At 45.5% G+C, this 21,210-nt stretch overlaps 1 protein-coding gene across 2 annotated transcripts in view; it reads left to right on the top strand.

The window, feature by feature from the left end:
- The first annotated feature begins 126 nt into the window (after positions 1-126).
- The window catches only part of CYP4A105P, a 35,983-nt gene continuing 14,899 nt past the window's right edge, over positions 127-21,210 (top strand). For both annotated transcript variants that reach the window (XM_045035761.1, XM_045035760.1), the window contains exon 1: positions 127-336. In XM_045035761.1, coding sequence (XP_044891696.1) covers positions 142-336 — 195 coding nt within the window. In that variant the 5' untranslated portion in view covers positions 127-141. The remainder of the gene's footprint in view (positions 337-21,210) is intronic.

Here is a 21,210-nt window from a genome sequence, read left to right as displayed (position 1 = left end):
AAAGCTCTGCCCTCTCCCTTTGCCCTCCCTCCAGGTGGGCAGGGCAATCCTCCCTGCAGTGATGGGGCTGGGGTGCTCAGGGGAAGACAGACATATTCAGGGCCAGACAGGAACAGCCAGCAATCCAGCCGTCCCTGCACCATGAGTGTCTCTATGCTGAGTCTCACCAGACCCCTGGGCAGTGTCTCTGGGCTCCTGCCGGTGGCCTCTCTGCTAAGCCTGGCTCTGCTGTTACTCAAGGCAGCAAAGCTCTACCTGCACAGTCAGTGGCTGCTCAAAGTGGTCCAGCGCTTCCCGTCCCCTCCTTCCCACTGGCTCTTTGGGCACATCCAGGAGGTAGGAAGGGGCTGGACCAGAGATGGGAGGGCAGGCTGGGCCAGCAAGAGCAGCAATACCCACCCAGCACTGACAGCACTGGCTGGTGGTGAAGGGTGCCCAGAGCAAAGGAACGACCCACATGGTGAGGGTCTCAACAAGGTTTTGTGGATTGTTCAATGGTAGGAGTCTGATGTCTGCCTTTCCTTAGAGAAGGAGTCACCTTCATTCTAGTAGCTTGAACATAAAGTGGAGAACTGGAAACAGCTCCTATGCCATATTGGTGCCCCAACACTGCTCTCTCCCTTCTCCTTCCTAACCTCCTCCTGTACTCTAGTCATTCATTGTCTCTCCCTGCCTGTGCATTCCCCTTCAACGGCTCTGCTCACACTTTCCCTTCTCCCTGGATAGATCTTGTCCCTCATATGGCCATCTGCCGAAGTCCAGCCCCAAGCCGCCTCCAAGATGTTTTTCTGGGCATCTCAGGAGTGGAGAGGACAACTCTTTTTCCCCTGGACTGTCCTTCTAATAAAGCAGGGCTGACCTGACACCGCTATTTTTGTCTGCAGTGTCAGAGTTGTGAGCTCCTTGTAGGAGAGACCACCTCTAATTCATCTTTGTAACCCAATACGGTGTTGGTCAATGACTTGATGAACGAGCAAATGCATGAGGAAGGGCTTTCTAATGTCCAATTCTGAGTGCCCAAAGCTTCCCAAGACACTTGGGTTTCCCTTTATCACATTAATAATCTACTGTCATGGCCACTTACTCTGTCTGTCTCCTCAAGTACAGCAGAAGCTTCAAACAGGTAAGATCTATGGCTATATCCTAATTCAGTGTTTAAACCAGTGCCGTGCACATAGTAAATGCTCCGGTAACATGTGCTGAGTGAGGGAACCTGCCCTACAGTAGCACAGGTCACCTCAGCACTAGGAAATCCTGATTGTCAGGGGGGAGCAGGCAGAAATTAGATGCCAATGTAGCAGAGAGTTGCTTGAGTTACATAGATGTGGTAGAAATAAGGGGAGTTGCCTACGGGAACACATCCAGGAACAATTGCCTATGTGAATTCCAGAAGTGGAGAGCAAAGCAGAGTGTTGAGAGCTGAGGAGTGGCAGTTGCTCTGTGGCAAAGCAGAAGGGCCCTCCAGGTAGAGGAAAGAGTGTGTACAAAGGACAGGAAATGTAAGCAGGTGTTGCAGGGCAGGTGTGAGGAGCAACAGTAACAGCATCTTCAGGGAAGGAGCAACAGGGCTGCTGGAATGGTCAGTGTGGCAGGACGCAAAGTAGAGAAAGCGAAGTCAGAAAGGAAAGACTTTTGTAATCCCCACTGAGGAGATGAAGGATACTACTGCAGACGGTGGAAGCTCACACAAGGTTCTTTTTATTACAAGGTGAAAGTGAGATAAAACCCTCAAATATCCAAACCATAGAACAGTATCATTTTTATCTCTATATATCCAGACTTAACAACTGTGTGCATATTCAATATGTAAAACTACATCATGCACACAGTTTTGTATTTAGTTTTCACTTAGCTATGTACCTCCCAAACACTATGCAATGCTAACAAACATTTACATGCATGGTGGATACTATTGAAAGTAATATGGCAAACTAAAGTTAATACATAAATTTAATTTTAAAATATAAACGATTTCATGCTCCAAATAATATAATGAGTTGGCAAACTGGTTACCAAGTGATAGAAGTTGTCATATATTTTTCATGCCAACGTTGTACCAATGACTTCCAAAAGTTTTGTACACCATGGAGTCAATCCTCGACAAGTTTCTGTAGGCACATCATTGTCAGGCCTCCTAACTCTACTCGACAATAGGACAGAACCTGGCCTTAGGGCCAACCTTGGACAGCCAGCAGAGTCTGGATCAGAGGCCAGGTCATAGGACACAGCTCTTTTTTTTTTTTTTTAAATTTATATCCAAGTTAGCTAGCATATAGTGCAATATTGATTTCAGGAGTAGATTCCTAATGACCTTTACCCATTTAGCCCATCCCCCCTCCCACAACCCCTCCAGTAACCCACTGTTTGTTCTCCGTATTTAAGAGTCTCTTATGTTTTGTCCCCTCCCTGTTTTTATATTATTTTTGTTTCCCTTCCCTTGTGTTCATCTGTTCTGTGTCTTAAAGTCCTCAGATGAGTGAAATCATATGATATCTGTCTTTCTGACTAATTTCACTTAGCATAATATCCTTTAGTTCTATTCATGTAGATGCAAATGGCAAGATTTCATTCTTTTTGGTTGCCAAGTAATACTCCATTGTGTATATATACCACATCTTCTTTATCCATTCATCCATCGATGGACATTTGGGCTCTTTCCATACTTTGGCTATTGTTGATAGTGTAGCTACAAACTTTGAGGTGCATGTGCCCCTTTGAAACAGCACACCTGTATCCGTGGGATAAATACCTAGTAGTGCAATTGCTGGGTCGTAGGGTAGTTCTATTTTTAATTTTTTGAGGAACCTCCATGTTGTTTTCCAGAGTGGCTGCACCGGCTTGCATTCCCACCAGCAATGCAAAACAGATCCTCTTTCTCCACATCCTTGCCCACATCTGTTGTTGTCTGAGTTGTTAATGTTAGCCATTCTGACAGGTGTGAGGTGGTATCTCATTGTGGTTTTGAATTGTACTTCCCGGACGATGAGTGATGTTGAGCATTTTTTTATGTGTCGGTTGGCCATCCAATGTCTTCTTTGGAGAAGTGTCTATTCACGTCTTTTGCCCATTTCTTCACTGGATTATTTGGTTTTTGGGTGTTGAGCTTAAGTTCTTTATAGATTTTGGATACTAACCTTTTATACGATATGTCATTTGCAACTATCATCTCCCATTCTGTCTGTTGTCTTTTAGTTTTGCTGAGTGTTCCTTCACTGTGCAGAAGCTTTTTATCTTGATGAGGTCCCAATAGTTCATTTTTGTTTTTGTTTCCCTTGCCTCTGGAGACGTGATGAGTAAGAATTTGCTGCAGCCAAGGTCAAAGAGGTTTTTGCCTGCTTTCTCCTCAAGGATTTTGATAGCTTCCTCTGTTACATTTAGGTCTTTCATCCATTTTGAGTTTATTTTTATGTATGAGGTAAGAAAGTGGTCCAGGTTCTTTTTTCTGCGTGTCGCTGTCCAGTTTTCCCAGCACCAGTTACTGAAGAGGCTGTCTTTATTCCATTGGACATTTTTTCCTGCTTTGTCAAAGATTAGTTGGCTATATGTTTGTGGGTCCATTTCTGGGTTCTTTATTCTGTTCCGTTGATCTGAGTGTCTGTTTTTTTGTGCCACATAAGACACAGTTCTGAACACTTCATTCTGCAGCTAGATCCAGAACTCTCTCCCTGTGTCCACCAGCCCTTAACCCCAACTCTAACCCTGGAGCCAGAGGAAAGGGTTTACTGAGTTATCTTTCCTTTGGTGACAGTTCCATAAAGAAGATGATCTGCAATGCCTACAGAAATGGGTAGAGAAATTCCCATGTGCCTGTCCTCACTGGCTGTGGGAAACATAGGTGGAGCTCATGGTCTATGACCCTGACTACATGAATGTGATCCTGGGGTGATCTGGTGAGAAGACACCCTTACACCTGTTGAAGCAGCTCTTGCCTCTTGGATACATGCCCTTGGGTCTTTGAAATTGCAGAAGAGACTGGAGGGTCAGCTATCAACACCTGACCCTCTGCCAAGCATCCACCCAGTGCACATGCCAGCATGAGGCCCAATAATTACTGAAACGGAACTCTGAAACAGTATCCTCTCCTCTCCTCTCCTCTCCTCTCCTCTCCTCTCCTCTCCTTCTTTTCCTTCTTTTCCCTTCCCTTCTCTCCTCTTTTCTTTTCTTTTTCTCTTCCTCTTCTCTTCTCTCCTCTTCTTATTCTTCCCTCCCTCCTTCCCTTCCTTCCTTTGTTCCTTCCTTCTTTCCTTCCCTCCTTCCTTCCTTCTCATCTTCTAGAATTCTTTCTTTCCTTTCTTAGTCAAACTTTAATGATTTCAGAAGTGAAAGACAATTTCCTACACAAGATGACTTGGCTTTGGCACCTCTGACGGTTGTCTATGGTGAGTAATGGGATGGGCGAGCCACCACAACTTATAGAAAAAACGAGATTTGGTTTTTCTTTGGCAGCAAAACAAAGTCTTTGTTTTTGCCCAATCCACTCACCTGTTCCCGGGGGGCTGTGCTGTGGACATAGAGTCTGACCTCCTGAGCTCACAACGACTATCAGGAAAGAAAGAGAATTGGGTTTGGGTGGCATGTGGGAGGTGGCTGGACACAAACTGCCGGGTGACAATCCTCATGATGGGACCAGTGACAATGGCCTTGCCCAAGCTGCCTTCCTTGTTCCACTCCAGTTTCCTGTAATGCCCCTCTTAATTTTCATCCAAAGTGTCAAGGTATTACAGATTTCTGGCTCCCTGGATAGGTAAGTACATTTAACCAGGACTACAGTCCACCTTCTGGTTAGGTTTGCCAACACCTACCCATTCGGCCCAGATTAAACAAGAGCTGACCGGCACCACAGTCACTCACACCCCTCAACTCTAAATGGAGCCACATTCTCTCTGATCCTTGCTGATAAAACACTTCCTTATGGTGGGGAGAGCCCTCCTGCAGCTCAACCTCTTCCACATCACTTTGCAGTGATAGAATGATCTTAGCCTGACTTTTCACCATAGTCCTTCTAGGACTGGCACCCCACTCAGTTTCCACCTTGATCTCTCAGCTGTCATGACCACTTGCTGTGAACCAGCATTTGTGAAGTCACCTTCCCGACATACACTGGCCTACCTGCATTGCCCAAGATGTCCTTCTTCTCACACCCTGTGTTCTTCCTACATTCCCTGGACAACTCTTGGGAGTACCTCCCCCCACACACCCCCATTGTGGCCCAGGGTATGGTTTGCTCCTGTTGAATGGGCAGAGGTGGTTCCAGCACTAGTGGGTGCTGACCCCAGCCTTCCACTATGACATCCTGAAGCCCTACGTGGGCTGTGTCTGCATGGTGCTGGTAAGTCCGGCCCTCACTCACTTGCACACTCACACCCACAGCACAGATCACAGAGTCCACTTTCAGGCAGGTGTGTCCTGGAGACATCCATCAGGCATAGCCCCTGAAATCATGCACTTATACCTTACTATGAGACAGAGGTCCTGAAGAGTATATGGGACAGAAAAGTACCCAGACACCAGCTTGCCTCCACTCTGTGTTCATTGCCCACAGAAAAGAGAGCCATGGTGGATCCAGGGTCCCTTCTCTCATTTCATGTCTTTGGTTTGGACAGGAAAAGCAGTTGATCTCCCTGGATGACAGGACAAGTGGCCCTGGCTGGCCTGGGCAGTAGTAGCTTCAGTGGCAGGTGAACACCCCAGGATGTCACTGAGGTGGGCTCTGGGCTAGTGCTGAAGGCTTCTGCTGCATGGGTTTTAGACATTCCATAGAAGGAAATGGAGACCAGGGCTGGGTCATGCCATAATATCGCCTCTGAGCAGGACCCTATTTCTCACTAACTGTACTCAGCTGACTTTTGTTGAACAAAAGGATTCTAGGTCCCTGATATCCCTTCCTTAGGAACACCAGTACTGGCCTCTTAGCCTTTCTCCTCCCCTGAAACTTGCTCTCTAATGTGGGACTTCACTTGTTTCTTGTCTCTAGATCAAAAGGACAGAAAAGATTTCCCCTTTGTGCCTGGGAAACAAAGTTTTCTGGTCTGCAAAAAGGTGGTTAGCACCATCACTTGCTCCTAAGTTATAAGAGATTGTGATTAATTATACAATGAAAATTCCCAAGAAAATACTCACCACATTACAAACACTTACTTGCTATAAGTTCCTACTTTGCTGAAAATACATCCACTTTAGAAAGAGAGGACATCTCATCAGAATATTTGGAGAGACAGAGAGAGAGCCTAGCCTTGTCAGCATGGGCCTTCTGGAGGAGTAGAGGATTAATGGGTCCCTCCACCACAGGACAAATGGGAGGACCTCAACAAACTGAATTCATATGTGGAGAACTTTGGATATGTCTACTTAATGACCTTGGACACCATTAGGAGGTGTGCCTTCAGCTACCACAGCAGCCAGCAAGCAGACAGGTCAGTGAAATTCTCAGCTGCCGGGTCCTATTTCCTACCATCTGGTGTGGACTTATCCTGAGAGGTAGGTAGGGCAGCTTGGGTGTTTCCCAGCTCAAACAGTCACATTCTGCAGAAAGCCCCATGCCACAGTCAAATCCAGCCCACATCAAGCCTTCATTAGGCACAGATCCCTGATCCCTGGCATAGGGAGAAGCCTAGCTGTCCATATCACTCATAAAGGACTGAGGGTCTCGAGGGCATAAGACAGTAATGGTGAATGCCTCGGGTTGCCTGTCCCACTGATTGAGGAACCCTCCATCTACAGGCCCAATCCACTCCAGGGCAGATATCTCCTTCGATCAAGGCCCTTCTGTATCCTCCCCATTCAGGATCTCCCAGTCCTACCTCCAGGCAACTGGGGATGTTAGAAACCTTACCACCCCCTCCCACCCCCCAAAAGAGGAATGCTTTCCACCAGAATAGCATCATCAACAAGCTGATGCCTGAAGGCTGCTGGAACCACCAGGCCTGCCAACACACAGGTTGGACTCTGATCCCTGGCCAGCTCCCCCACTTCATCGGACACATCCCAAAGGGACTGGCCCCAAACACTCAGGCAGAGCCCTGTTGCCCCACGGCCGCTCCAGGGGCTGGGACACACCCACACTGGGTGCCCCCCCTGGTGCAGGTGTTAGGATGCCAGTGCTGTGCAGGAGCTGACATGTGTCAGCACGTGGGTGAAGATTGAATGAGACCCCCTGCCAGCAGCATTCAAGCAGAGCCTCCCTGGGCTGTCCTGTTGAGGGGTGACCTGACCGCAAGCATATGGTGCTACAGCTCTCACCCTGACATGCACACCCATTACCACTCTCCTCCTGATCCAGCTGGCACCCAGGCTGGGACAGCTGGGGGCAGGTGGGCCAAGGTGGGTAGCTGTGTCTGGGCACCCAGAGCTCTCAGCTCTGCCTGGGACTCTGTTCTGGGACAGACTGAGTGATCCAGCTGATGGAGGGTCAGCTGCAGGAAGAGGGAGAGCAGGAGAAGGTCAGGAGCAAGAGGCACTCGGATTTCCTAGACATCCTCCTCTTTGCCAAAGTGAGTGTGAACAGGGGAGGCCTGAGGCTTTGCCCACAAGCTTGGAGGAGTGGGGCAAACCCTGCCTTTTCACCTCCCCTTCCCTCATGGAAGATGGAGGCTGCTTTCCTTTAATTCTTTTATATATAATTTATCGTCAAGTTAGCTAACATATAGTGCATACAGTGTGCGCTTGGTTTTGGGGGTAGAGTCCCATGATTCATTGCTTACATACAACACCCAGTGCTCATGCCAACAAGTGCCTTCCTCAATGCTCATCACCCATTTCAGCCTCTCCCCAGCGCCCCACCCCCATCAACCCTGTTTGTTCTCTGTATTTAACAGTCTCTTATGGGTTTGCCTCCCTCTCTGTTTGAAACTATTTTTTCCCCTTCCCTTCCCCCATGGTCTTGTTAAGTTTTTCCAGTTCCACGTATGAGTGACAACATATGATATCTTTCTCTGAGGGACTTATTTCACTTAGCAAAACACCCTAGAGTTCCATCCGTGTTGTTGCAAATGGCAGGACTTCATTCTTTCTCATTGCCAAGTAGGATTCCACTGTATATATAAACCACATTTCTTTTTAAAAATTTTTAACATTAATTAACTAATTAATTTAAATATATGAAATTTATTGTCAAATTGGTTCCATACAACACCCAGTACTCATCCCAAAAGATGCCCTCTTCAATACCCATCACCCAACCTCCCCTCCCTCCCACCCCCCCATCAACCCTCAGTTTGTTCTCATTTTTTAAGAGTCTCTTATGCTTGGCTCTCTCCCACTCTAATCTCTCTCTCTTTTTTTTTTCCTTCCCCTCCCCCATGGGTTCCTGTTAAGTTTCTCAGGATTCACATAAGAGTGAAAACATATGCTATCTGCCTTTCTCTGGATGGCTTATTTCACTTAGCATAACACTCTCCAGTTCCGTCCACGTTGCTACAAAGGGCCATATTTCATCCTTTCTCATTGCCACGTAGTACTCCATTGTGTATATAAACCACAATTTCTTTATCCATTCATCAGTTGATGGACACTTAGGCTCTTTCCATAATTTGGCTATTGTTGAGAGTGCTGCTATAAACATTGGGGTACAAGTGCCCCTATGCATCAGTACTCCTGTATCCCTTGGGTAAATTCCTAGCAGTGTTATTGCTGGGTCATAGGGTAGGTCTATTTTTAATTTTTTGAGGAACCTCCTCACTGTTTTCCAGAGTGGCTGCACCAGTTTGCATTCCCACCAACAGTGCAAGAGGGTTCCCGCTTCTCCACATCCTCTCCAGCATCTATAGTCTCCTGATTTGTTCATTTTGGCCACTCTGACTGGCGTGAGGTGATATCTGAGTGTGGTTTTGATTTGTATTTCCCTGATGAGGAGCGACGTTGAACATCTTTTCATGTGCCTGCTGGCCATCCGGATGTCTTCTTTAGAGAAGTGTCTATTCATGTTTTCTGCCTATTTCTTCACTGGGTTATTTGTTTTTTGGGTGTGGAGTTTGGTGAACTCTTTATAGATTTTGGATACTAGTCCTTTGTCCGATATGTCATTTGCAAATATCTTTTCCTATTCCGTTGGTTGCCTTTTAGTTTTGTTGGTTGTTTCCTTTTCTGTGCAGAAGCTGTTTATCTTCATGAGGTCCCAATAGTTCATTTTTGCTTTTAATTCCCTTGCCTTTGGGGTTGTGTCAAGTAAGAAATTGCTACGGCTGAGGTCACAGAGGTCTTTTCCTGTTTGCTCCTCTAGGGTTTTGATGGTTTCCTGTCTCACATTCAGGTCCTTTATCCATTTTCAGTTTATTTTTGTGAATGGTGTCAGAAAGTGGTCTAGTTTCAATCTTCTGCATGTTGCTGCCCAGTTCTCCCAGCACCATTTGTTAAAGAGACTGTCTTTTTTCCATTGGATGTTCTTTCTTGCTTTGTCAAAGATTAGTTGGCCATACTTTTGTGGGTCTAGTTCTGGGGTTTCCATTCTATTCCATTGGTCTATGTGTCTGTTTTTGTGCCAATACCATTGCTGTCTCGATGATTACAGCTTTGTAGTAGAGGTTAAAGTCTGGGATTGTGATGCCTCCTGCTTTGGTCTTCTTCTTCAAAATTACTTTTGCTATTCGGGGCCTTTTGTGGTTCCATATGAATTTTAGGATTGTTTGTTCTAGCTTCGAGAAGAAGGCTGGTGCAATTTTGATTGGGATTGCATTGAATGTGTAGATAGCTTTGGGTAGTATTGACATTTTGACAATATTTATTCTTCCAACCCATAAGCACGGAATGTTTTTCCATTTCTTTATATCTTCTTCAATTTCCTTCATAAGCTTTCTTTAGTTTTCAGCATACAGATCTTGTACATCTTTGGCTAGATTTATTCCTAGGTATTTTATGCTTCTTGGTGCAATTGTGAATGGGATCAGTTTCTTTATTTGTCTTTCTGTTGCTTCATTGTTAGTGTATAAGAATGCAACTGATTTCTGTACATTGATATTATATCCTGTGACTTTGCTGAATTCATGTATCAGTTCTAGCAGACTTTTGGTGGAGTCTATCGGATTTTCCATGTATAATATCATGTCATCTGCAAAAAGTGAAAGCTTAACTTCATCTTTGCCAATTTGGATGCCTTTGATTTCCTTTTGTTGTCTGATTGCTGATGCTAGCACTTCCAACACTATGTGAAACAACAGCGGTGAGAGTGGACACCCCTGTCGTGTTCCTGATCTCAGGGAGAAAGCTCTCAGTTTCTCCCCATCGAGAATGATGTTAGCTGTGGGCTTTTCATAAATGGCTTTTATGATGTTTAATTATGTTCCTTCTATCCCGACTTTCTCGAGGTTTTTATTAAGAAAGGATGCTGAATTTTGTCAAATTCTTTCTCTGCATCTATTGACAGGATCATATGGTTCTTATCTTTTCTTTTATTAATGTGATGCATCATGTTGATTGATTTGCGAATGTTGAACCAGCCCTGCATCCCAGGAATGAATCCTACTTGATCATGGTGAATAATTCTTTTTATATGTTGTTGAATTCAATTTGCTAGTATCTTATTGAGAATTTTTGCATCCATATTCATCAGGAATATTGGCCTATAGTTCTCTTTTTTTACTGCGTCTCTCTGGTTTAGGAATTAAAGTAATACTGGCTTCATAGAATGAGTCTGGAAGTTTTCCTTCTCTTTCTGTTTTTTGGAATAGCTTGAGAAGGATAGGTATTACCTCTGCTTTAAACGTCTGGTAGAACTCCCCTGGGAAGCCATCTGGTCCTGGACTCTTATTTGTTAGGAGATTTTTGATAACTGATTCAATTTCTTCACTGGTTATGGGTCTGTTCAAGCTTTCTATTTTCTCCTGATTGAGTTTTGGAAGTGTGTGGGTGTTTAGGAATTTGTGCATTTCCTCCAGGTTGTTCAGTTTGTTGGCATATAGTTTTTCATAGTATTCCCTGATAATTGCTTGTATTTCTGAGGGATTGGTTGTAATAATTCCATTTTCATTCATGATTTTATCTATTTGGGTCATCTCCCTTTTCTTTTTGAGAAGCCTGGCTAGAGGTTTATCAATTTTGTTTATTTTTTCAAAAAACCACCTCTTGGTTTCGTTGATCTGCTCTACAGTTTTTTTAGATTCTATATTGTTTATTTCTGCTCTGATCTTTATTATTTCTCTTCTTCTGCTGGGTTTAGGATGTCTTTGCTGTTCTGCTTCTATTTCCTTTAGGTGTGCTGTTAGATTTTGTATTTGGGATTTTTCTTGTTTCTTGAGATAGGCCTGGATTGCAATGTATTTTCCTCTCAGGACTGCCTTCGCTGCATCCCAAAGCGTTTGGATTGTTGTATTTTCATTTTCGTTTGTTTCCATATATTTTTTAATTTCTTCTCTAATTGCCTGGTTGACCCATTTGTTCTTTAGTAGGGTGTTCTTTACCCTCCATGTTTTTGGAGGCTTTCCAGACTTTTTCCTGTGGTTGATTTCAAGCTTCATAGCGTTGTGGTCTGAAAGTATGCATAGTATGATCTCAATTCTTATATACTTATGAAGGGCCGTTTTGTGACCCAGTATGTGATCTATCTTGGAGAATGTTCCATGTGCACTCAAGAAAAAAGTATATTCTGTTGCCTTGGGATGCAGAGTTCTAAATATATCTGTCAAGTCCATCTGATCCAATGTATCATTCAGGGCCCTTGCTTCTTTATTGACCGTGTGTCTAGATGATCTCTCCATTTCTGTAAGTGGAATGTTAAAGTCCCCTGCAATTACCACATTCTTATCAATAAGGTTGCTTATGTTTGTAATTGTTTTATATATTTGGGGGCTCCTGTATTTGGCGCATAGACTTTTATAACTGTTAGCTCTTCCTGATGGATAGACCCTGTGATTATTATTTAATGCCCTTCTTCATCTCTTGTTACAGCCTTTAATTTAAAGTCTAGTTTGTCTGATATAAGTATGGCTACTCCAGCTTTCTTTTGACTTCCAGTGGCATGATAAATAGTTCTCCATCCCCTCACTCTCAATCTGAAGGTGTCCTCAGGTCTAAAATGAGTCTCTTGTAGACAGCAAATAGATGGGTCTTGTTTTTTGTTTTTTTTTTTATCCATTCTGATACCCTATGTCTTTTGGTTGGCGCATTTAGTCCATTTACATTCAGTGTTATTATAGAAAGATATGAGTTTAGAGTCATTGTGATGTCTGTAGGTTTCATGCTTGTAGCGATGTCTCTGGTACTTTGTCTCACAGGATCCCCCTTAGGATCTCTTGTAGGGCTGGTTTAGTGGTGACGAATTCCTTCAGTTTTTGTTTGTTTGGGAAGACCTTTATCTCTCCTTCTATTCTAAATGACCAATTTGCTGGATAAAGGGTTCTCAGCTGCATATTTTTTCTGTTCATCACATTGAAGATCTCCTGCCATTCCTTTCTGGCCTGCCAAGTTTCAGTAGAGAGATCGGTCATGAGTCTTATCGGTCTCCCTTTATATGTTAGAGCACGTTTATCCCTAGCTGCTTTCAGAATTTTCTCTTTATCCTTGTATTTTGCCAGTTTCACTATGATATGTTGTGCACAAGATCGATTCAAGTTACGTCTGAAGGGAGTTCTCTGTGCCTCTTGGGTTTCAATGCCTTTTTCTTTCCCCAGATCAGGGAAGTTCTCAGCTATGATTTCTTCAAGTACACCTTCAGCACCTTTCCCTCTCTCTTCCTCCTCTGGAATACCAATTATGCATAGATTATTTCTCTTTAGTGCATCACTTAGTTCTCTAATTTTCCCCTCATACTCCTGGATTTTTTTTATCTCTCTTTTTCTCAGCTTCCTCTTTTTCCATAATTTTATCTTCTAGTTCACCTATTCTCTCCTCTGCTTCTTCAATCCGAGCTGTGGTTGTCTCCATTTTATTTTGCAGCTGGATAGCATTTTTTAGCACCTCCTGGCTGTTCCTTAGTCCCTTGATCTCTGTAGCAATAGAGTCTCTGCTGTCCTCTATACTGTTTTCAAGCCCAGCAATTAATTTTATGACTATTATTCTAAATTCACGTTCTGTTATATTGTTTAAATCCTTTTTGATCAGTTCGTTAGCTGTCGTTATTTCCTGGAGATTCTTTTGAGGGGAATTCTTCCGTTTCATCATTTTGGATAGTCCCTGGAGTGGTGCAGAACTGCAGGGCACTTCTCTTGTGCTGTCTTGAATAACTTGCATTGGTGGGTGGGGCTGCAGTCCGACCTGATGTCTGCCCCAGCCCACTGCTGGGGCCACAGTCAGACTGGTGTGTACCTTCTCTTCCCCTCTGCTAAGAGTGGGATTCACTGTGGGGTGGCGTGGCCCATCTGGGCTACTTGCACACTGCCAGGCTTGTGGTGCTGGGGATCTGTCATATTAGCTGGGGTGGATCAGCAAGGTGCACTGGGATGGGAGGGGTAGGCTCAGCTCGCTTTTTCTTCGGTGATCCGCTTTGGGAGGGGCCCTGCAGCACCGGGAGGGAGTCAGACCTGCCGCCGGAGGGATGGATCCGCAGAAGCACAGCGTTGGGTGTTTGTGTGGTGCAAGCAAGTTCCCTGACAGGAAATGGTCCCCTTTGGGATTTTGCCTGGGGGATGGGCGAGGGAGATAGCGCTGGCGAGCACCTTTGTTCCCCGCCAAGCTGAGCTCTGTCGTCCGGGGCTCAACAACTCTCCCTCCCGTTGTCCTCCAGCCCTCCCGCTCTCCGAGCAGAGCCATTAACTTATAACCTTCCAGATATTAAGTCCCGCTTGCTGTCAGAGCACACTCCGTCCAGCCCCTCCGCTTTTGTAAGCCAGACTGGGGGGCTCTGCTTTGCTGGCGGGCTGCCCCTCCACCCCGGCTCCCTCCTGCCTGTCCGTGTAGCACGCACCGCCTCTCCATCCTTCCTACCCTCTTCTGTGGGCCTCTCGTCTACGCTTGGCTCCAGAGAATCTTCTGGTCTTCTAGTGGTTTTCTTCTAGCTTCTAGCTAGTCTTCTGGTGATTTTCTGGGTTAATTAGGCAGGTGTGGGTGGAATCTAAGTGATCAGCAGGACGCAGTGAGCCCAGTGTCCTCCTACGCCACTATCTTCCTCCCCAGTCGAGACCTGACACTCAACATTTATTTATTTTTGAGAGACAGAGTGAGAGTGTGAGCAGGGGAAGGGGAGAGAGAGAGAGAGGGAGACACAGAATCTGAGGCAGGCTCCAGACTCTGAGCTGTCAGCACAGAGTCCGATGCGGGGCTCGAACTCACGGACTGTGAGATCATGGCCTGAGCTAAAGTCTAATGCTTAAACGACTGAGGCACCGAGGCACCCCTAAACCACATCTTCTTTATCCATTCATTAGTTGATGGACATTTGGGCTCTTTCCATATTTGCCTATTGTTGAAAGCGCTGCTATAAACATTGGGGTACAAGTGCTGCTATGAATCAGCATTCCTGTATGCTTTGGATAAACTCCTAGTAGTGCAATTGCTGGGTTGTAGGGTAGTTCTATTTTAATTTGTTTGAGGAACCTCCACACTGTTTTCCAGAATGGCTGCACCGGTTTGCATTCCCAGAACAGTGCAAGAGGGTTTCCGATTCTCCATATCCTCACCAACATCTGTTGTTTCCTGAGTTGTCAATTTTAGCCACCCTGTCAGGTGTGAGGTGGTATCTCTGTATGATTTTGATTTGTATTTCCCTGATGATGAGTGATGTTGAGCATCTTGTCACGTGCCTGTGGCCATCTGGATGTCTTCTTTGGGAAAGTGTCTATTCATGTCATCGGGAGCAGCTTTCTGATAAGGGCCTCCATGCCAAAGTGGACACGCTCATGTATGGGGGCCATGACACCACAGCCAGTGGCATCTCCTGGAGCTTCTATGCCCTGGCCACACACGCTGAGCATCAAGAGACATGCTGGGAGGAGATCCAGAGTCTCCTGGGGGATGGCACCTCCATCACCTGGTGAGTGCTCATGAGATGGGAGAGCCCTGCCCGCTCAACTAGAGAATTCCCTGCTTGCCAGGGTCTTGCCTGTCCTTCAGGATAGCTTTGTTTCAGGGATCACCTAGACCAGATCCCCTACTCCACCATGTGCATCAATGAGGCATTGCGACTCTATCCGCCAGTTCCAGGCATCAGAAGAGAGCTCAGCAAACCCATCACCTTCCCTGATGGACGCTACTTACCCAAAGGTATGAACGTCACCACACTCACTACATAAGAACATATGGGAGGTCGGAAATCTATACGTCCTAGGACAGTTCCTGAAAATCTTTGAGACTAGTTTCCACTCAAAATTAATGCTTCCTTTGCAGTTTGGGTGAGGTATATGATGCGCTTTGCACAGAGTTTAAATCCAGCAGAAGCTCAATAAACAAATGGCAGCCTCTGAATGTGGCTTTGGGTTTTGCCCTAATATTCTAATTCCCTGAGATGTGAGTGCTTGAAAGACAGTCAGGTGGGGGAGGGGGAGATGCGGTCTTTCCTTATGGGATCTAGGCTAATGAGAGAGACTAGAGAATTCACTGTCATAGTTCAAACGGTCCAGTCTCTGGGGAGGCCTCAGGTTGATGGCAGAGAGCAGCTGAAGATCATATCTGAGATCTCAGCCATGGTTGGAGGCCAATCCTCCAACCCTGCCACATTCTAGCTGTGTGGTCATAGGCAAGTAGCTTAGCCTACCCGAGGTGCATGTGCTTCATGAGAACATAAGGGATATGAGCACCTTCATTGGATGATTGTTGTGAGGGTGGATAAGTTCATGCATGTTCCCCAAGGGCTCATAGGTTGCATTTGATAAATGTGAGTTGTCTGTTACTTGAGTTGCTCCAAAAAGTAAGCCGCTAGTTCTTTCCTAGTTCCCAGACTGGTCCTGGTTTTCTAGTAATCTGTGCACACATGCTTTGCCATGTAAGCCCCACATCCCTTTCAACACAGTCCATCCACTCAGAGTGATGAGAAGTGTCTCTCATTGTGACTGCCCAGCTGTTTGTGCATGCACATGGCTCCTTGTGGCATTGGTATGGTCAGTCTTCTGTTGTCTATCCCATAGGATTCTTAGTCTTCCTCTCCATTTATGCCCTTCACCACAACCCAGAGGTGTGGCCAAATCCAGAGGTAGGATGGCCTTGGGAGGAGGGGATGGGATGATCTCTCCAGACACCTCCATCTCACTGGCTCACCTCTGGTGGTCTGTGTGGTGGTTGGTTGATAGAAAGGAGGGGTTTGACCACACCTGTCCTGGCCCTGGTGCACCCTCTGCAGGTGTTTGACTCTTGCAGTTTGGACCATGTTCTGCTCAACACAGCGATGCTCTCTTGCCCTTCTGAGGAGGATCAAGGTGAGATAGTTGCACTTGAGTGGGGGTGTCACTGAGCATGTATTTCATGTTGTGACCTCTTCTGTTCATCTGTGGTGTCTGCCGTTATTGGCATCGTGTGATTGTGTGTTTGGGAAAGAGCTGTTGTGTCTCCATGTTCAAAAGAAAGGTGGCAACACAGCCTGCCATGGTGACTTTGGCCCATTGCTCTTAATACCAACCATAGTTCAGTGTCCTGGTGTTCCGAAGTTTTGTGTATTCTTGTGCTTTCCTCACTTTAGAAGGATGACCTCTCAGAATTAAAATATTTCAGATATTTGCTTTTCTCAGTTATTGGTATCTCAAAAGATGATTTCTCTCTTCCCATATTGTCAGTCCAGCCCACTATCTTGTGTACCTAATTCACTGATCTGCCATTTACTGTATCAGTGATGTTTGCCTGTGTTTGGGTAACCTGTGGATTCTCGTTTTAAGTGGTTAAATCATATACATGAACATTTAGAGTAGCCATTTCAACACAGTCCACATCAATACCTGTCTTCTCTTTTTTTTTTCAGTCTAATCCAACAAAATGTTTACTGCCCATTGATTTCACATAACCATGACAACTTTCCCAGTTGGCAAAATTCTTTGTGTGAATGGGATTTATACGTCATAGTCCTAGAACCTACATAGCCAAAAATGGTAAAAAAAAAAAAAAAAAAAGCGTAAAATGAGGACAATCCACTGCTTTTGAGGAACCACTCTTTTGTCGATGACACGTTTGTATATGGCATTTGCAAAGTTCCTGGTGTGTAAAACATAAGGCAGACTTGAAGTGGCTGTGGAGCTGGGTGACTATTCTCCAGAGTGGCTGCTGTGAAATCCTCCAATGCTGCTGAAATGGTCCTCAAAATAGTAACCTCCATAAACCTTGTAAGTAGTTACTAGACACAAGTTCTTTTCTTCAAATAGTAAATCCACTTTCACAAAATAGGCTTTAAGCAAACTATTTTTCCAGATACTGGCTGCAGGATTTGAGCCTAGACATTAGAGGAAGACGTGTGGCTTCCAGCAGAGACAGGAGAGGGCTAGACGGCTTCATTCCTAGCTCAGACCTAATGGTCACTCATATTTTATTCCATTCAGGTATTTTTTCAGTTCAATAAACATCATTCAATTATGAGACTACTTATTAAGCCTGTCTCTTTGTGCCAAGTCCTGTGTTGGGAGTTGGCAACACAGCGGAAAGGTACTGCCCTGGCCTCCAAGAGTCCACAGACCAGAGATAAATGCTTCCACTCAAAGGAGACATCATTCGTTCATTCATTCTTTCACTCCATCATTGACATTGAACAAACTGTGTGACGTTACATGTATCTGGCACTTTCCTGTTCTGGAGTCATGTGTTCCTGAGTGAAAAACACCAGTGTGATGCTGGGTCCATGAGTACAGATGTGCAGCCAGCAGAGGGGGTGAGGGTGGGCTGTCATTGCTCTTAGCGTTGAGCATGTCGCAGGCAGAGGTGGGGGGAGGGCATTCTCAAGGATCTAATCAACAGAGCTAAGCTGGTGGGCAGAGCTGGACAGGAGACAGGTGACAGGTGAGTGAGGCAACAAGCCAGAGAGGGATTTGATGCCAGCTGAGGCACGTGGACATGCCGTAACTGTGATGGAGGGCCTGGGAGAGTCTGAGCTGGATGGGGCTGCAGGAGAGGGCAGGGGAGGCAAGAGACAGAGAAGCCCAGGTGAGGAGGCTGAGAGATGGAAGGCAAGGACAAGGACATTTGTGCAGTACAATTGGAATCTACAGCAGCTGGTTGACAGAGGGGTCGAGGGGAAGGCTAGAGTCTGGACCCAAACTGGAAGGCAGATGGTGTAGCATGTTGAGCATTGCTAAGATCTTGCATGTCCAGGATGTTTCCCTGTTGCCATTCTGACTTCCTTACACAATTCCATCTTGTCCTTTCTCTGAGGACCTGGGTCCCTATAGCTGCCCCCACCCACTGGTTAGGGCCTGATATGTGACCCAGTCTCCCTTTAGAGTACCTCCACCTCGTGAAACCAAAAATGGCTTATGAAGAAAGCAAACAACCTATGATTAACTCTTGCAGTGATCACTTGACTTGCCTGGGTGGCTCAGGGAGCTGAACCCCTTGTAAGAGGATTTCAGGCCTGCTGGCAGCAGAGGTAGGAGTAGGAGTTAGTTCTGGAAGACTGTCGGCTTTGTCAAAGGTCAGGGGCAGAGTGTGAAGCAAGGCTTGGGTCGAGATGTGTGTGTGTCTGGGAAGGAAAGGGATTGGGGCTGGGCCCATGCAGGAGGGCCCTGCATGTGCTGTTCCCAGCAAGGGGATTGAGGCCACTTCTCATTTCCTTTTCCCTCCCTGACCCAGGAACTGCATCAGGAAGCAGTTTGCCATGAGCGAGATGAAGGTGGCGGTGGCCCTGACCCTGCTCCGCTTTGAGCTGGCGCCAGATCCTTCCAGGGTCCCTGTTCCCTGGCCAAGAATTGTGTTGAGGTCCAAGAATGGGATCCACCTGCATCTCAGGAAGCTCCTCTAAAACATGTGCAGACAGGGATGATCCCTGAGGCCCTCCTGCCTGCCATCCTGTCTTCCTCTCTGTCTCTCCTATCTCCTGTCTTCTGTCTGGACCCCTGCCAGCCTCCATGATCTCCTCCTCTTGCCCATCAGAGTGTCTGCCCTTCTCTGTCTCACCCTTTTCCAAGATTTCTACTCGTTTTCTGCTACCCTCCTCCTACCCAGCTGCAGCTCTGACTGTGCGTGTAACTCTTGATTATGCACCTGTCCCCAACATGCCTGCCCTCTTGTCATTTTTCCTTCCTGTCTGCTGGTCTGTCCCTGTAAGGCTTTCTCTTGCTGCTTTACCCAATTGTACAAACTTAGTCCCTTAAGAGAGCACAAATTGATCGTCTTGTAGTTCAGGAGATTAGAAATCTGAAAAGGGTCTCACGGGGCCACAACCAGGTGTTGCAGAAGCTCTAAGGGAGAACCTCTTCTCTTGCATTTTCCACCTTCTAAAAGTCTGCTCTGAAGGCGTTTCAGTGAGGGGATTAGGCCTCCCCATTTATCAAGAAAATATCCTCTTCTTAAATTCAATTGATTAGAGATGTTAACCGTATCTATAAAATTTTTGTGCAATACCTAATTGAACTGAATTACTAGTACTACAGCCAATGCAAGTCAACCTACAAAACTAGCCTCCACAGTCCAATTGTTGTCCACTTGGCATTCACACATTTTCTGATACCATACCTAATCTGCCTACTAGCTGTAATAAAGTCACCCTTCCACCAAGTGTCCTTCATACAATTGATAGTGTGTTGACCCTTGTTCGCAACTGTCATTGGAGCAAAGTCATTGGAGGGTATTTTTTCTTCTCCCTGAAATCCATGTCTTGAATACTATGATACAAAGTGTTGCCCTTCATGTGGAGGATGTAAGAAAAGGAAAAAAACAATCTGACACACAGGTGCACACATGTAGAATCATATTCCCACCGAATAAGGAAAAGTTCTAAAAACAATACACTCATTTGTACAACCTGTGACATGACCAAAGCTAGGATTTATAACTACCTTCTTCCATCACCCATTCCATATTTTCTTTGCCCTCGGGAAGCACACCAGGCAGCTGTGGTTTTTGGCCTGGTAAGGTGACCCAAACCTTCCTTCTTGAAGGATCCGGGCCATAACTAGCCCTGCCTCAACTGGGCAGTGGCATTTTTCAGTTTACTTTAATGACAGGGCATGGTAGTTCTAAGAGATGCCCCATGTACTTCCTCTGCTCAGAGCATAATTCTTCTCATCTTCATCCGTAAGGAAACTACCAATTTCCCCCTTGGCAACCAGGATCAATCCAGTACAGTAACTGCTTTTCATTCAGACCCATGAGGAGCCCAAACTGGCCAGGAGATATGTTCACATGCAGTTCAATGTAGTCTATCCTGTGTATCCTGGTGGAAGCACTCCTGCCTTTGGAACCTGGAGAACTAGGCCAGCAGTGCACATGTTGCAGCAACAAGTACCTAAAATGATGCTAAGCGGGTCACTAGGGTAATAATGAGTGGTATCTATCCCACTCCCATCTCTTGAGTCCTGGATGGTGAACCCTGACTATGGAAGAACCAGCACCATATATTGGAAGTTGGTTTATAGCATATCCAGCCCCTTGGAGAGCCATCCTTCACCCTGAAAGTTATTGCCTCTTAGCTGGTGCTGTATACCCTAACTTATCCTGAGGTTATTTCTCTGCTTCTGCAATACATAACTGGAATGGACATATTCTCCAACTGAAAGAAGATTCAGTAGAATATAAGGGTTTGATGTCTCCAACCTCATGAGGATAACCTACATGTCCCCATTCCAATTTTCAGGCTCTTGTTGCTCAATATTCTCACTGTAACTTGACACCTACAAGATAGGGATTCAATTTGATTATAATTCAGGCACAGACAGGATGATGCTCTGGGTTTAGTTCTCCGAAATCTGAGCCCTGGCAAAGGGCAATGTGGCTATAGGGCACAATGATCTTGAATGCCGACATAGAAGCATTCAGTTCATGTATTTCTTTTCAATCCTCCACATTATTCTTTTACACTTTCTCCAGGATACCATGGACAACTAAAATGCTTTTTAGCACCAAATACATGGTCACCAAACCTTGCCTTTTGCAAGTATTTGATTAGCAGTATCTAATGGTGATGTTTTGCATTTTGCAACCTCAGGCCTGGGGCTACCAGTGACCTCTTTACCATTGGCAATAGGGTCATCAGTGCCTTTCCAATGAATCCTAATAGAGAACACATTCATGAAATCCAGAACCTATTCAGAAAACTCGTTAAGATTCTGTTCCTTTAGAACCATTCTTGCTATGAAAATTTGTATTAGTCAGAGTTCCACCGGAAAAACAAAAACTGGCTGAGTAGATGCCTGTCTAGAAAGAAAACAACAGACCCAG

Source organism: Felis catus, chromosome C1 (genome assembly GCF_018350175.1).
Source record: "Felis catus isolate Fca126 chromosome C1, F.catus_Fca126_mat1.0, whole genome shotgun sequence".
Taxonomy (NCBI): Eukaryota; Metazoa; Chordata; class Mammalia; order Carnivora; family Felidae; genus Felis; species Felis catus.
Note: the sequence above shows the minus strand (reverse complement) of the source record. Positions and strands in the feature narration are given on the sequence as shown.